This window comes from Gallinula chloropus, assembly GCF_964237585.1.
Source record: "Gallinula chloropus genome assembly, chromosome: 1".
In the NCBI taxonomy this organism is placed as follows: domain Eukaryota; kingdom Metazoa; phylum Chordata; class Aves; order Gruiformes; family Rallidae; genus Gallinula; species Gallinula chloropus.
In genome coordinates this window covers 11,263,875-11,281,589 of record NC_140085.1, presented here as the reverse complement: position 1 = coordinate 11,281,589, position 17,715 = coordinate 11,263,875, and the positions used below count along the sequence as shown (strand labels likewise).

The window sequence follows — 17,715 nt, the reverse complement described above, 5'->3', positions numbered from 1 at the left end:
ACCATCACTCCAAGAAAATCCACAGCACAGGGGAACTATCAGGAGAAATGAGAAATGTCTTAGCGTCTGGTTGTCTAAAGATCACAGAAGGCTGATGCAGAGAAAGCTGAAGAACAATCTACAGCCCAGAAATCTTAAAAAATGGCTTAAATTTTATCTATCATATGTCAAATGCCATTCAGATAGAAACCAGAATTTAGCTTGGCTCAACCCTTATTTAATTACTTTATGTCATATCCTGTGTCACAAGTCTATCACACATTCAGAAATGCAACAACTGTTGGGAGGACGCTGGTTTTTGTTTGGGCTCTGTAGGTAACCCTAGGATGTTACATTCTTTTGGTCTGACACCTGATGAGAATCCCGTGGCTAACCCATGTGCCACTGTCATGGGCTTTTTCAATGGTCATTTGTAGATGAAAATGATTCCCTCCTTTGACAATAACAGTAGGAGATATTTTTTTTAGAAGAAAATTTTGCAAGTCCTTTCTCATAAATATTTCATTTTATTGACATGCTGAATGTGTCCCATGTGGAAGTCACTGCCAGTTGTAAGCTTCCTAGCGGCGTTACAGCATGGTGGATCCTCCTCACATGGGAAGTCTCTTAATGTAGCATTCTGTGTCCACCACATACAGATATTTTTAATGAAATTGAGTTGTTGAAAAACTTCTCGCATAGCATTTCCTCTCAAATGATACTGTCAGAAAAATCAACACAAAATGAGGTTTGAAATTTCCTATCATGGTAGAGGCTTGTTAGGGTCAGATGGGTTGATCTGACCCACATAGGTAGGAGGGAAACCATAAGCTGGGTCTAGGAAACTTCATACAACTGAAAATGCATGAGGTCTTTTCCTAGTCACATAAATTGAGCAGTCCTTCAAAACACAGATTTCAGAATGCACAATCTGCCCAAAGAGCTGCACTTAGTTTTCTATTTTTAACCTGAATTCAGGATGGAGAACACCTACTGGGTCTTCATTTCAATTACATTTATATTGCTATCTTCAGTGAAGCCATCTGTAATACTAGTGCAAATAAAATGAAAATTTACCACCTCCATTACTGAAATTTAACATGTGTGTGATATTTCACACATTTAATATGAATGCCCCAAATGTCACTGTAAAGGTAAACATGCCAGTTTTTAAATACCAGGCACAGCATGTAGTTACAATCTGTGACAAAAAAGTCTGGCTTTATAAAGGGAAACAGGCGTGCAAAGGTGAAACTCAACTCTGATTTTCCACTTCCGACTAGGAATGCTCCTCCTCAAAATTGGGGTTTTTCAGTTTTATAACCACCCTCATATTCATACTAAAATGATTTTTTAAGGCACAAGATGATTTTAAATATATCTGTATGCTATTTCAAACAGATTAAACCTGCTAATCGAATAGGACAATTTTCTAACCTCTAGATTCTAGCCTGCGCTATTAGCAGGTTCCAATTGTTTATTGTATTCTTCCATGTCTTTACTTGAAAGTTGCACTGAGGGCCCTGCTAAAAGAGCACTTAGTCATGTCATCTGATGGGCCCTGTTTTTTTCAACCATAAATTTCCCTTCAACACCATAAGGACTGTTGGTGATTAAAAACTGTAAAGGGAAAGCAAATGGTTCTTCAACTCTACCTGAATAAACTCTCTTAGCATTTCTTGTATTTAAAATGTTGCCCTGGAGAAAACCAGTAAGGGATCACATCTAGTAAACTGGTACTTTGTTAGATTAAGTGACAAAATGTGCTTACTAAGACTTGAACTTGTAAATACACATAAGTCAATCTAAGTATGGTAAATTTACCTTGCATTGCATCTGTGCTGCATTTAATTATATAAGAAAATATACTTAAATAATCAGAAATCGACACAGTGACCATTATCACCATTATGCAACTGTTGTATACGATAAAACCCCCAAACCCTCATTCACCAGAGGGAACAAGAAAGTGAAATTCCATAACAGTATATATAAAATCAACCCAAGCTTTAGCAGTTCAAATTTACAGTATTACAGGATACAATAAAAAAAAAAAAACATTTTAAACTAGTAAATCTAGTATTTCATTTTTTATACTTCACAGAAAAAAAAAAAAAAACCAATCATCAGGAAGTGTGAGTAAGACTACAAATCTCAGTATGGAATATCTGTTTTCCAGTTTGGACTGATGGGTTATTTTACTATACTTTTCTCTTAACCTTGCAAATTAAATGGAAAATAGTAAGAAATGAATCGTAGATCTTCCCCTTTTTGCACATTTTTCCTTTAGCTGATGCTTTTGTTGTAACACAATAAAAGCTACCAAATCCAAATTTGAAGATTAATCTCTGCATATATTTTCAGAACACAGCCATGTGTGTCACATAATGAGTTGCTATGATTCCAGTTCTTCCTTGTAATTGTCATTTTAAAAAGTACTTTCAGCTCAGACAGAAAGATTAACTAAACTCCACCACATAATTCTGTGTGAAACACTATTATAAAGCAGTCAAAAAATGATCATTTAGTGTCACTAAACAAATCACTGGTTGAGATGGCAACTGTGTCTTGCATTTCTAGTTCTCCTTTTGAAGGGATTAATTAAAATATATGAAGATTTCCAATGAAATATTTCTATGACCTTATACATAAGCATCCATGCCAACTGATAAATTGTGACCTAAATTTTAATATTTTTTTTTAAAGAAAACCAAACCAAACAAAAATAACCCCTATAAAAACCATATACAGGCACATCCCAAAATACTAGAAAATGTAAATTATTGTAGTGTGAGTTCAGCTCATATTTAATTTTTATTTAGAAAGTCATCAAACTTCTAATATAATGACTTACACTGAAATGTAGGAGAGAATTTACAAAGCTGATTTATTTCTCTTTCTCTCTTTCTCTTTCTCTTTCTTGCTCACACACACTTTCATGCATTCATACATCTATGAGTATGCAAAAGCCAGACCAGAAATTTGATTAGATTCAAAAATTAAAATCAAAACCAGCACAAGTAATAATCCAATCTAATCTGAACACTACAACTCATGCAGTGACTCTCGTGTCAGGCCCATAATTCTGGTTGAACCACAGATCACATTTCATCAAGAGAAAGCAATCCCACTCCTAGCTAAGACATTCAAAGATATAATTAGCCTCACTGAGAAAAACACGTGGGGTTGTTCCAGTCCAAATCTATTCAGATTCTAACCTTGAGATAGGGTTTTGTCTTTTCCTGATCAACAACAAAAGCACATAGAAAATATTCATAGTGAGGAGACATACATATATCTCCTAACATCTAGCTACCTGTGTTTGCACTTGAAAATGCAGACATTACACTAACAGAAGAAAAATGCCAATGAAGTTTAATTCTTTATGGCTTATACTGCTTGCCACCAGTGATTCATGAGGTGTAAAATATTAAATATATTTTATGGTTATAGATCGAGAAATCTTTAAGTACCCATGGTTCAATAAATACAGTTTTTTAAAAGTGCTTTATACACATACCAAAAGTGCTTTCACTTCCATATTTAAAGGTTCCTCTTTGTGCTGTTGTTTTTTTATGTAGTAAAATCTTTCATATGTCACTTACTTTTTTGTCTTCATTATATTTATGGAAAATTTCTTGTGCTCTTTCTTCACCACCATCCGTAAACAACATAATAATCTTATTGCAGTTAGCTCTTGAGACACTGTGCTGCAGGAGATACAAATGGAGACAGAAGCTTTCTTTACTTTCAGGCTGTAAAGAGTAATGACTGTTATAGCGGATGTTTTTCATATCAACATGCTTACTGCTTTAACAGGGCAATGGAAGAACTTCCAAAGTCTTTTCGGATTTCATTCATTGTCCCTTTTTTATTCAATTTGCAAAAAAAATAAAAGAAAGGGAAGGGGAAAGGGAAGGGGAATGGGGAAAGGAAAGGCAAGGCAAGGCAAATGTTTTCTTCTGTTCCATGAGAGTTATATATGACTCATTTCAGATTTGGACAAAGGTGGGCAAGTGGGGATCTGGAGGTTCCCCTCACTTCCACCAACACCAGGAAAGGTCTTTAGCTCATACCCATGACATTAACCCCACAACACTCCTTTACAGTCCTCTACAGAAGTTCTGTATGCGACTTGTACAGTGAGAGCCTCTAAATACTTCTGCACTTCTCTTTTCTTACCCTTACTTTTTCTTGACCATACTGTCCTTGTAGAAAGCTGAGAACAGTTACCCTCTAATGAATTACTGAACTTTTTTTTTCTTTTTTTTTTTTTTTTGTATTGGACTCCTATTCATAGAATCTATGTCACTGACCTCTTAAATATGTTAGGTTATTTAGGCATCCTATAGGTACACTTAAAACGCTCATAAACTTGGAAATACTTTTGCATTTGCTTTTGTGGGGCCAGTTTTCCTTAAAATAGGCTCCATCTTCCACTTTTCCTCACGCTATTATTATGTAATACACTGAAATTAATAGCTAACCTTTAGAAAAATATTTTAGAATCAGGATTCTATAATATACTGTAGCCAAGATATTTCTGGCTAGAGTATTAAGACCTCTCCATCACCTACTTTTCTAATTAGATTACAACTCAGAGATGAAGAACTGAGTATGTTCCATTACATTTGAACAGCAAACCTGGAAGAGAGAGAATTGAGAATTCCCTCTGACTCCTAATTCAAAGTAACTAGTAAAGTCATTAAGAACACAGTGTGTTGTGCAGAGGAATAAAAACATTGTTCCACAGCCAGAACAATAGAGACGAAAAGGAATTCTGCATCCTTATGAAAGGAGCCAAAGGCTCCTCCTTGGCATTCATCTTCTTTCCTTATTCTCTAAAAGTTAAGAATCTAGTCTAAGCAAACTGTTCACAATTTCTACAGTTACTTGTTCTCTGTGTTGCATACCAATGGTCCTAGTCAGACACATTAGTAATTCTGAGTAGTTAGATGTTACAGGGTAAAACACTTAGAGGTTCAATAAAATAAATTCAAATTCCCCTTCCACAAGCCTGTATATTTCTGCATGAATTTACTATACAGTCAGGAAAAGACATAGGGTCATCCTTACTAAGTACCTAATTCTCCTTTGCTTTAGTCTTTGTGACTAAACAGTGACTAAGTCTCACATGCCTGGTGAGGTGAGATGATTCTCTCCAGTTCATAAGTTTACATCCTACTCTCTGATATATTTCCTTGTTCTTTTGTAATAAAGAAACTGAAACACAGAAGACAGCCCACATCATCATATAGTCCTCAGTATTGGAGCTCCACATTTCTACAATGGTCTCAGAAAACAACAGTACAAACACTTTATTTGCAATCACTATATTAACAGATGAATAAGTACTCCTCAGAGGAGATTTGTATTGTTAGTTCAGAATCCATGGAATAACTGCTTATTTAATTGTCTGAAAAAAATACAAGTCTGAGGATGTAAGAGTAAATAAAAAAACCTCCTTGAAATCAATAAATTCTCTCTAATCTCATCAGCACACTGTTTCATTATAAATTAAATAATTTATGACCTTTTTTTTGCTTGTAAAATATAACCTATAAGATATTGCTTTGGGCTGAAGTCTTTTTGATATTAAAAAAGTAATAAAAGTAGAGCTGAATACTTGATCATTAAAGAAACACCTACTTCACAGTGATTTAATAATTGGACCAAAATAAGATCAGAGGGAAACCAAAGTGATGATAGGAAAGGGGACAAACGCCTGCTTATATTATAAAACATTCACATTCATTTAAAAATGAGTGATATTATGAGAAATGTGAACTTGAGCTAGTCTTTGCTTTCACTGACTAAATCAGGATTTTTCCACTGGCTTACTTAGCATATGCTTCTACCACATCCGAAAAATGAGGTGTTTCCTCTTTATCTCCCAGTACTTATGGAATGGCATTTATTTACACTACATGTTTTAAACACTAAAGTCATGTCAACAAAAAAGAATCTGCATATGAATAAGGTCAAATCATACGATGTGTTCCAACCATAGAAACTTTGCATCCTGATGAATGAACTTAATCCATCAGTGCTTTACAAGGGATGCAGGGGACAGCAGAATTACCTTTACAACACATCTCTTTTTTCCCCCCCATTTGCACAAAGATGGAGAGATACTGGCTCAAGGAGTGAATGTGAGTGATTTTGCAAAGTTGATGCTGTAACTTCACAATTTTTCTGAACAGTTTGCCTCAGCAGTCTAATGGATGGCTCTGCCCTCCGATCACAGACCTGAAGAAGAATGTGTTGCCTATTACAGCAGTTTCCTCGGGACAAAACACGATTTCTTAGATTAAACCACATAAAAATATAGGTTGGAACTGAGCCTACATATTAATTTTTAGTGTTCTCTTGCACTTGATAATGCCTATATTTGATTTTTTTTTCTTTCTAACAACCAAGCAAGACATGATACATTTTATACCATGTTTTTATTTTATAGAAGTTTCACATCCCTAAAAATAACTTACTCAGTGGCAGGTTGGGATTATAGCCCATGATGTGATACTTTAGGAAAGTGTTTTTCATTACTAGTTTCATGCTGCTGAGGAAGGAAAAGATAACCAAAACAACAATAACTCAAGAAGAGATGATTTCAAGATACTGTTTTTGACAAAAATCATAGTAATTATGGTATTGGGGGAGGGGAACATCTGGAAATTCTAAAGCATAAGTATTATTAATTTTAAAGAAATAGCAAGCTAACGCAACAATAAATAATAGAAAATACCACATTAAAATTACAGAATCCAGACTATTAATAATCAACTGAAGTAGTATGTTAGAAAAAAATTGAAGTGTCTATTTCCATCTAGCAACACAAGAGACAGTAGGTTTTTCATAGTATAAATGAAATATTACTTTGGTATTCAGGATAATAGTTTGAAATAGCTGTCATCCAGAAACAGTACCCACAACATTATTATGAAAATTTGAGCTGTTAAAAAATGTTCCAATTTCATGAACCTTAAACCAATTGACTGTTTGAATTCATAAATATATAACTGGAAACTATCCCAAAACATATTTTATTATTTGTTTAAGCTTGTATTATCTCAGCATATTATATTGTCTTGTCATCACAGTCTAGTGCTAACCAGCTCTTTACTGGTCCTGCCAAATGGATAGCTGGAGAGGATGACTGTATTTTTATAACCCAGTGCAATAGCTTAATTTCTTTTGATATAGACATCCAGCCATAATTTACAGGTTTGCAGAGATTATGTAAGGCTAATTACACCTCTGACTCCAGTTACGGGAGACGGTCCTTCTATGCGACTGATCTCTAACTATATTTTTAAGCAAGATTTTCAGTCCTACAAAGAAGTTCACTCTGAAGCTATCCCTGCATTCAGGAATTCTTAATACTGCCTGTCCACAAAGAATGCATCTGGTGCTGCACCAAATGTAATATACAATGTTAATCAAATATAAAAGTTATGAAGAACATATATGGCAAAATTTCTTGTGTCTTCCTGGTGTCCTCTGCATGAGATGGTAGAAAAAGGGAAATGCACTCCAGCCTCGTCAGAAAAAGTCCAATAGGCTTTAAAATACTGTTTGCAGTTTTGTATAACCATCAGCAGAGGGCACCCAATCATTTCCCCATCGAACCCCTCTGCTAATCTAAATAGTGACCCACTGGGAAAACACCCCTGGAAACGGTTTTTTTTTTTCCCCCCATCAAAATTTAACAAGGTTAGAAAATTTTCAACCATCTCTGGTCCTAAATGCATATATAAAGACAGGAAAGCACCCTGAATTCCAGAATACGGCAGATTAGAGGGGAAAAAACAAACAAACAAACAAACAAAAATATATATACTGAGAGACAGGACTGTTATATTAACAAAAGAGTAATAAAAAGAATACACTGCATATTTCTTAAGCTCAATTTCCATTAAGGTGAAGATCCAATATGCAGGCTTTATGAAGATGAAAAGTAGAAAAAAAATAAAACCACATTAACTATTAAAAAAAAAATTAATAAACCCCCAGCACTTGAGGTAAAAAGCAAAGGTTACTCTCAGAAAACTAGTGCTTGGGTACAAATTATACAGTAAAATGTAATTAAAACATGGAAACAATGCATTTAATTTCTAGGGAAATTATTCTTTTGATACATGAGCAAGAGAAAAGTATAAAAATAGTCTCAGGTGCCTAATATTCCCTTATTAACTAAGTTATTCGCTCCCCTCTGTCCTGCTCAGCCATGCTCAACTACTTATGACTTGTAATAAGGATGAAATTGTAGGTTGACTAAACATTGCTAGGAGATACTGTGGCAAAATTGAAATATCACCACTGTAACACAGAACCTTGCATTTTAAAATTACCTGCAAATTAACCACTCCTACAGCTATGTACCAACTGAGCATCACATGTTCAGCCAAAAAACTAGCTGAACGAATGAAGTAGAAACAGTACAGCACATCTAAACCCAAAATCTTAGCAAGCTGCTGGGGGGTCTGCAAGGAAAAGAGCATATTGCCTGGACAAATGTACTTGTTAAATAAAAGGTTGCATTTCTACCACTTAGTTACAGAGTGGAGGAGTGTGCAGCTGCCATCTGAACTTTCAAGTTCCCCTTCTGCACTTTGCAGCAGAGACAGAGGGCTTTCATACTTACATTTAGCAACTGTTCAAAAGCGTAGCTAAAGCCTTTTTTGTAGTCTGTAATTCCTTTAGCAGAGATTTTATAGACAGCTTCTTTCAGCTTCTTCTTGTTCCTCACGTTAGCTTGGACAAGATGATTAAAGCAACTGACGTTCTGAGCATTATTGTTAAACTGCAAAATAAACAGAAATAGTATTAAAGACAGTTAATTCTCTTTTTAGGAAACTATAGTAGTAAAGGCTAAAATTCTTTCGATCCGTAAGAGAAAGCATTTAACACCTGGATTTTCATTGACAATACAGTGAGAATGTCCAGTTGATATTTTGAAATTGGACAACAAATATATTGAAAAAAAAAAATATTTGGGGCGTCACTCTTTGTTACCATCAAAACCCACCCTCTACTGTAGTGGAAAAAAATCCCATAGATTTTGCTTCACACTCGTATAATGGAATCAAACTGAGAAAGACAGTGTTATGGAAATAAAAACCATGGGAAAATATTTATCTAATTTTTTTTAATCACTTAAATATATTGATTGGACTTTCAGGTGACTTCGATATTGCATGTATTAGTCTGCTGTTTTACAGTAAAACTTGCAGATCTTAATCAATTAGTGCATATACCTTATGCCAAACAATACACACTCTTGATACAAAGGAAGCACATTAGAGTACAGGTGTAAATAGGAGTTTATTGTTAACAATAATACAAATCTATATATTGAGCATGCACTCATTTGTGCTCTCTAGCCCACATATCCATAAAAAGTACTCCCTGAAAAATTAATTTATATGAGATTCTTAATTTTTTTTGAAACATAAGTAGAAAAAAATTAATCTGAAAAATGTCTGAACAAGTAAAAAATCACTTCATGATCTCCTTAAAATTTGTCTCTGAATAAATATACATATATACATGTATAAGTACAAATATATAGATACATATCCTGGTAGAGAGAAGGGTGCAGAAATACGCTTCACTTTTCAGCTTCCTCTAGCCATCTAGCTCTCTAAAGTCAAAGCTGAGACTTAAAAAATGCTTGAGCATGTATCATTCTCACTGCAGTCTTGAATGAAAGTGCATATTACTGCACATAATCTACATACGCTATTTGAATGACAGTAACCTTTTAACTTCAGCAGAGTGATTTTCATTTAAGATACTCAACTAATATTACTAAAACCATTGTCTTGGCCAATTTTTTAACTGTTTTATCTATCCAGATTTCCTCTGTGAGCTTTTTTCTTACTGACAAATAAGATGTCCAAAAAACTATGCAAAGCTCCATCTCAGTAAAGGCACTAAAATTGAAACCTCTTAATTTACTTTTCAGCTGAAACCAGATTATTATGTCTCTTCCTGATTAAAGGTCTTCAGCGAAAGTAAATGTAAATGTTAATTTTATGCTGTCAATCTGATGCAGAACCTTAACTTAAAAAAAACCCCACAACAAAACAGGCCTTGTATCAATGCTGCTAATTAGTTCCATAGTACCGTATAGAAGATAAAGCAAATAAGGTCACAGATTTCAATAACTGCTCAGACTACTTACATGCCTAAAGTAAATCACTAAGTGCCAGGCTCAAAGTACAGAGAGAGAACTGCTATCAGCAGCAAACACCAACTTGCACTGTAATTGTAGGATACTTACAACGAACAGAATTTAAAAGGATGAAAGGATTTATAATATCAAACCATTTCTAATAATGCATAATAATTCAAGTTAATAGGTTGTTTAGGAGGTACACAGACTTTTCCATGTCCTAGAATGAAATGCATACAGATGCATGCCCTGCCCTTAGGACCAACAAAACTATGAATTACCATTAATTTAAATTAAAAATCCACTTAATCAATGAGACTTCTGCTATCAACTTAGCAGGCGCAAATGTATAACAGCAAATACAGTACAGCTTGTGGCAGAGATGACTGACAGAGAAAGGCATGCTCTGCACAAGGCTTAGCCTAATTTTTGCCAGGTCTTTCTTGAAAATAGCCACAGAGTGCAACTTGTGGGGGGTTTGGCTGAAACAAGAGCATTAGTTATGCTGGATTCTAACTTGTGTTTCCACATTATTTTGTAATATTCTATTTACCAAGCTTTTAATAGAATACTACAGCTATAAATATAGTATCATCTATCTAAATTATGCACAGTTACCGAAGTATGAAAACAGGGTAAGACAATGAAAATAAACATATTTTCCAGTTCTCCCAGTGTCACAATGCAAACTTCACCTTCAAAATAAATCAGCACATGGAACTGTATTGCATATAACCAGATTTTCAGTTTGAGTATTCCTTTAATGTATGCCATATTTCCCAGAATCATAGAACCATAGAATCACTTAGGTTGGAAAAGACCCCTTGGATCACTGAGTCCAACCACAGCCTAACCCTGGTTAGGTGCCAAGTCCACCTCTAGACAATGTCCCCAAGCACAACATCTACACACCTTTTAAATACCTCCAGGGATGGTGACTCCACCACCTCCCTAACTACCCTTTCAGTAAAGAAATACTTCCTGATATCTAACCTAAATCTCCCCTGGTGCAACTTGAAACCATCTCCTCTTGTTCTACAGCTTGTTACCTGAGAGAAGAAACCAACCCCCATCTCTCTACACCTTCCTTGCAAGTACTTGTAGAAAGGTCTCCCCTGGCCCGCCTCCTTTTCTTGATACTAAAAAGCCTCAGCTCCCTCAGCCACTCCTCAATGGACTTCTCCAGACCCTTCACCAGCTCTGTTGCCTTTTTCTGGACATGCTCCAGCACCAAAACATCCTTCTTGTAATGAGTGTAGAAAAGAATATTGTGGTAGGACCAGCATGCTGCTGTGATTAAAATGTGAGACTCCCAGCTGAATCCCGTATTTCCACAGTGCAATTTTAAAGCCATTTTAACCTCTTATCACAGTTCTTTTCCCAGACTCAAATTATGAACATTCATTTTTCCATTTCCCCTCAACATCACATGGTGATTCTCATTCGCAAAACCACGAGATGATCACGCAACTTTAATCACTTAACTTTGATGAAAAACACTGACACATTCAATGGTGCTTCTTATAGAAGTTTCTTACAGAAGTAACCAATAAATCACCTGCTATTAGATGCATTAACCATGTGGGAGTGAAAACAGTATTGTGCTGTGCACTTATTTCAGCTTGCCTTGACCAAATTTTGTAGCCATGAAGGGAATATTACTGACATTAAGTAATTTTATAAAGACATGGTCTGAAAATGAATTCTGATTGTGAGATGGGATCAGTACAGATCTTGTACTTGGAAAGCAGAAGAAAAATGCTGCCTGGTAGGTAGCTCTGCTCTAAAAAAGCCAGTTTCGTCTGAAAAAGTGGAGTGAAAACACTACTCTGCTTCATCAGTGACATTATATGCAAATCATGTAGAAAGCTAATTTAAAAGTAACCATAAACTCAACCTTATGGTGAGCGCATGTCTTGTCTTAGATTATAGCAAATAGCGGCTTAGTTGTTCAAGTGAAAACTTAGTGACAAGTGAGAACTTCCCCCTGAAATGCCACTAGCATCAAACTGCAAATCTCAATTGCCTGCTAGCAGTCCTGCAAATGTATCAAGATAATTATTTCTATGAAGGTCATGTATCTAGCATATGGATTGGTAATTATGGATACAGAAATGACATTTTAAAAACTGACAGGAATACTGGCTCAAACTGTTTATGCAGTTACCAAGCAAACGGTACTGTACTATACCTGTGCATGGTGCAACTGAACAAAGGGTCAAGGGCAAAATATCTGCATCTATAGATTGACAGATGCTGATGGAAAATAGAGAGAAATAGCACATTTGGAGAATAGAGGGTACATCAACCAAAGTCTGAAAATGCTGTAATTCAATTGAGAAAATAAATGAACCAGCTGCTATCAAATACATCAGTCAACAATAATGACGTAGGCAGTCAGCAAAGAAGATGAGAAGAGTCCTAGAGAAAGGAATCAGTAGAAGGAACAGCAATCCTCCAAAATGAATGTTTACCTGTTTGCTAGGAGGTGAAGGCAAAACTGAAGGTTAAAATGTGACAGACAAAAATGCCAAAAGGGGGAACAAAATTCAGGCCTAGATTTAATTAATTTGAACTCCAGTAAAATACTGGAGCAACAAAAAAAGTTTATAGATTGCCCTTAAAAGTGGCTTTTCATAACACCAAAATAATTTTGCTGTTTAGTCTGGTGACCATGTGATATAATAATGGGACCATTCATAACTTTGGATTAGTGGAGCTGAACCAGCTTTTAGTTACACCTATCTGAAAAAGCAATACTGGCATGGTAATGTTTCACACTTCGAGATACCAAAAGCCAAAATACTTGCAATAAGCCTTTAACAATTACTGGTCTCCTTAGGACCATAGTAATGCTTATTTGAGTTTGGTTGATTTATTGATAGCCAGTTAACAATATTCTCAATCACTTAATATTTAACTGGAAAAAAAATTTTTAAAAAAGTTGCCACTTCAGAAAGTCCATGTTCTTACAAAATCAAATCCTATCAAATGTGTAAAATTAAAGTAATTACAATCCATACTTTATTGAATAAAATACTCTCAATGTATCTACATGAAACATGTCAGCTGGGTATTTATCAGACTGGCATTTCCCCCTAATTACTGCAGTAAAGATAAACATATGTCACAAAAATGCTATTGTGGTAAATAGCAAATAAATGTAATTTGTCTATGATGCCGAGGGCTCAGTGAGTCACTTACAAAACAACAGATGACATTTGGAGGCAAACCATTCAATTGTTAAAATTTAAAGCCAACCTATAGAGTATGTCACTACCAGTGACAGTTTCTACTTTTTCAACTGTATAAAAAGATTATTCCTTATCTAAGCTAAAATAAGATGCCCTTATAGCAAAATACTTGGAGATCACAGAAAACAGTATATCCTTTTATTTTTATTTTAAGGTATCATGTAGTATTAAGGTAATTAAATTCATCTTATAATTATATAGCAAGGTATAGGATCTAGATGTGTTTTCTTGCCAGCTTATTTCTCACTACTTGATTTATTTATATTTTTTCACAACCCTTGCCTTTGGGTGGACCGTCCACTGGATAAGAAACTGGTTAACAGACCGTAGCCAAAGGGTGGTGGTCAATGGGTCTATGTCCAGGTGGAGGCCGGTGACAAGCGGGGTCCCCCAAGGGTCTGTCTTGGGACTGGTGCTCTTTAACATCTTTATCAATGACATCGATGATGGAATTGAGTGCACCCTCAGCAAGTTTGCGGATGACACTAAGCTGAGTGGTGTGGTCGACACCCCAGAAGGAAAGGAAGCCATCCAGAGGGATCTTGACAGGCTTGAAAGATGGGCCCGAGGGAACCTAATGAGGTTCAACACTGCCAAGTGTAAGGTGTTGCACTTGGGACGGAAGAATCCCAGACACAGATACAGACTAGGAGAAGAGCTTCTTGAGAGTAGCCCTGCTGAGAAGGACTTGGGGATTGTGGTGGACGAGAAGCTTGACATGAGCCAGCAGTGTGCTCTTGCAGCTCGTAGGGCCAATGGTATCCTGGGCTCCATCAGGAGAGGAGTGGCCAGCAGGGACAGGGAGGTGATTGTCCCTCTCTACTCTGCCCTCGTGAGGCCCCATCTGGAGTACTGTGTCCAGATCTGGGGCCCGCAATACAAGAAGGATGTGGAACTGTTGGAGAGGGTTCAGAGGAGCCACAAGGAAGATTAGAGGGCTGGAGCACCTGCCCTACAAAGAGAGGCTGAGGGAACTGGGCTTGTTCAGCCTGGAGAAGAGAAGGCTGCGGGGGGACCTCATTGCAGCCTTCCAGTACCTGAAGGGAGCTTATAGGCAGGAGGGGATTCGACTTTTTAAAAGAGCAGATAATGGCAGGACAAGGGGGAATGGACTAAAGCTAAAGGAGGGAAGGTTTAGATTAGATATTAGGGGGAAGTTTTTTACAGAAAGAGTGGTGAGGTGCTGGAACAGGCTGCCCAGAGAGGTGGTGGATGCCCCGTCCCCGGAGGTGTTCAAGACCAGGTTGGATGGGGCCCTGGGCAGCCTTGTGTAGATCCAGGCCTGGAGGTTGGTGTCCCTGCCTGTGGCAGGGGGGTTGGAGCTCTATGATCCTTGGGGTCCCTTCCAACCCAGACCATTCTATGATTCTATGATTCTATGAATCTCCCAGAATTATCCTCAGGAAATGTGACCTTCTATTCACAGGTTTAGGCAGAAATATCCAAGCTGGTTACTGGAACACTAAGAGTGTTAAAAGGCTTATCACAGAATCATAGAATGTGTTAAGTTGGAAGGGACCTTTAAAGGCCATCTAGTCCAACTTCCCTGCAGTAAGCAGGGACATCTTCAGGTCACTCAGAGTCCCATCAAGCCTGATTTTGAATATCTTCAGGGACGGGGACTCCTCCAACTCTCTGGGTAACCTGTTCCAGTGATCTGACACTCTCATATTGAAGAATTTATTCCTAATATCAAACTTAAATTTACCCTTTTCTAGCTTAAAACCATTACCCTATGTCCTACTGGTACATGCCCATGTGAACAGAACTTCAACTAGTTAACCTCGAACCACCAGTATAATCTTTGGCCTTATATAGGGGAACACAATTACTTGAAAGATAAGTTGATTCAATTTAACATGAAACTCTGAACAGGGATGTCAATTTATTTCCAGGATCTGTTTCCACTCTAAGCACTCTGTGGATATGTTGGCAGATCAAAAAAGTAATAAGAGACCCTACAGACAGGTGTAAGACAAAAGAAGTGGGGAGGGTTGGGGGACGGATCTTCACGGAAAGAGCTGCAAAATGAAGAAATGATCAATATTCAGAAGTGGGTTACACAGGGACTGGAAAACATTTGAGACAGATAAGTAGAAAGATCAAAGCTATCCAGCAGTCTGGGGAAAAGCACCAAACAAAATAAATGAGATCAAAAACATGTGGGATTTCTTTTTCCTCTAAAACTTCCTTCGGTTATTACCTGCTGAACAGATACAAACTGGCTGGTCTATTGGGGAATTTTTTGATAAATCTGCCTTTTGCAGACACCAGCCAATCTCTCTCCAGATGACAAGCTTTAGCAAGTAACATATAACATGTAACTCCCAGGGACATCCACACTTTAGCATCACACACACCTCAAACATCAAGGAGCGCCTCGGACTCCTCGTGAAAACACCTCAGAACTGTTCTCATTTTATTGGTGAAAAAAGCAAAGAAAGAGAGAAGAAAAACAGTAAATCCAAGGCAAAGACAAGGCTAGAACCTTTAATCTCAATTCCCCACTGCAAGACCACCATGCTTTCCCTCTTCCCTTTGTGCAACCAACTCCAAGTCCTCAAATTCACCCTTTAACTTCGTATCAGTTATTTTCCTATAGGCCATTTAAACCACAAGGTCAAATAGGGCACAAATTCTTAAAGCACGAATTCTCATAAGAGCTTGTCACTTAAACTTCAAAATGCACACAGAGCTAATCCAATTCATTCTGAAGACTACAGTACTGAGAGAGAAAAAAATCTGATTTCACAGGCTATGTATAAATTGATGAATGTTTCAAATTCTCTTCTGTATATCCATCCACCCCTCTCTATATATCTAAATATATCACCATCTCCTGAGAGGAATAAGGGATATAAATCTGAAATCCAATGTCAATCATTCTTTTGGCAAGCGTAGGAGGTTATTTAAATACAAATAAAACATTTCAGTTGATTCTTCTTTGGTGAAAGGAAACCCAAAACACCTCCTTCATTGCACTTAGAATTCACATTATATGTAATACTAGTAAAAGAAGCAGGCATCAAATCCAGCACTGAAAGACTAAACCTTATACAGAATTAAAGACTAATAGCTTGGGACATGAATTTATCTTGATCAGGAAGTGGTTATTACTGTTTCTGACAGTCAATAAATTCTTCTTCCTGCTGTATCTAATCTCTCCTTACATAATTGTGTATATATATTTATTAAAAAACTTTTATGTGAAGGTATGTGCTTAACTTTTTATGACATGATCAAGAAAGCAAATCAGTCAATGTTTACAGATGCTCAAGAAGGATAGCAGTAAGTTTATGTAAATCCTCAACAAAAGATAGTAAGGAAAGAAGCTGTAGCTCTGCAATTCAATCTGTAAAAGACAAACCCTTTGTACATAATCTCATTAATGGAAAATGCAACAGAAATAAAATTAAAACCAATGATACTTTTAAAAAACTTTTCCAGGTTTTGGTCACTAGGTGGCACTAAAACAATAAAAGTTGAACTTGCAAAAGTTCTCAAAATAGGAAATTTTACGTTACTGATGGAGGTTGTTGATGCCTTTTGCGAATAGCATAATTTTCTCATTACAAATAACATAATTAAATACTATTGTACTATTGTATGCCAAATGAGTAGGAATATTAAAATCCAAACTTCCTCCTTAAAGACAAGTTCCCACATTGAACATAGGAGATCCCAGCTCCAGGAAGATGAAAGTCTTTTTTTTTTTTTTCCATCCAAAGGATCCATATAATTAAAACAAGCACTGCGATTTCCAATAGCTTTACTAACTGTGTTTACAATACTCATAATGGAAAAACTGAAAAAGTTAACATTTCTCAATCAACTTGTCTAAATGCTTTCCTGCATCTCCAAAATCTGTAAAAGTGACAATATTCTTCTTGAATATTGTTTAAATCCAAAACTAGGTAAAATTCAGATTGTCTCAACTATGCTTATGCGCTGCCTCCTTATTCTTCACTCACCCCCGTTAGTTTACTAGTATCGACTGATTCAACATAGGAAGGTTAATCAGAATCTTCTGAAATTACACTTATAAATTTAAAAAGTCCCAAACAAAAAGCTAAGAAACTATCCATTTAAAACTTCTGAGACTGAACAGGACCCTGCCTTCAACTGGATGCATATTGTGTATTTTTAGTACTCATGAATGTTTATCTTTTTATAGAAGATCCTATAAACTTGAACAAAGCCGTAATTCCTACACTTAAATTTATTATAGAGACAAACATCATACATCTAAAATACCAAGAACATGATAGCTGAATAAATCAAAATATCATTCTGGGAATACTG

General features: G+C 36.3%; 1 protein-coding gene across 5 annotated transcripts in view; it reads right to left on the bottom strand.

Annotated features, from left to right (window-relative positions):
• Positions 1-17,715, bottom strand: part of CACNA2D1 (calcium voltage-gated channel auxiliary subunit alpha2delta 1) — a 410,029-nt gene that overhangs the window by 72,213 nt on the left and 320,101 nt on the right. For all 5 annotated transcript variants that reach the window (XM_084263178.1, XM_084263177.1, XM_084263180.1 and 2 more), the window contains exons 11-12: positions 8,627-8,785; positions 3,585-3,689 (exon numbers count right to left, since the gene is read on the bottom strand). In XM_084263178.1, the coding sequence (XP_084119304.1) occupies positions 3,585-3,689; positions 8,627-8,785 (264 nt within the window). The remainder of the gene's footprint in view (positions 1-3,584; positions 3,690-8,626; positions 8,786-17,715) is intronic.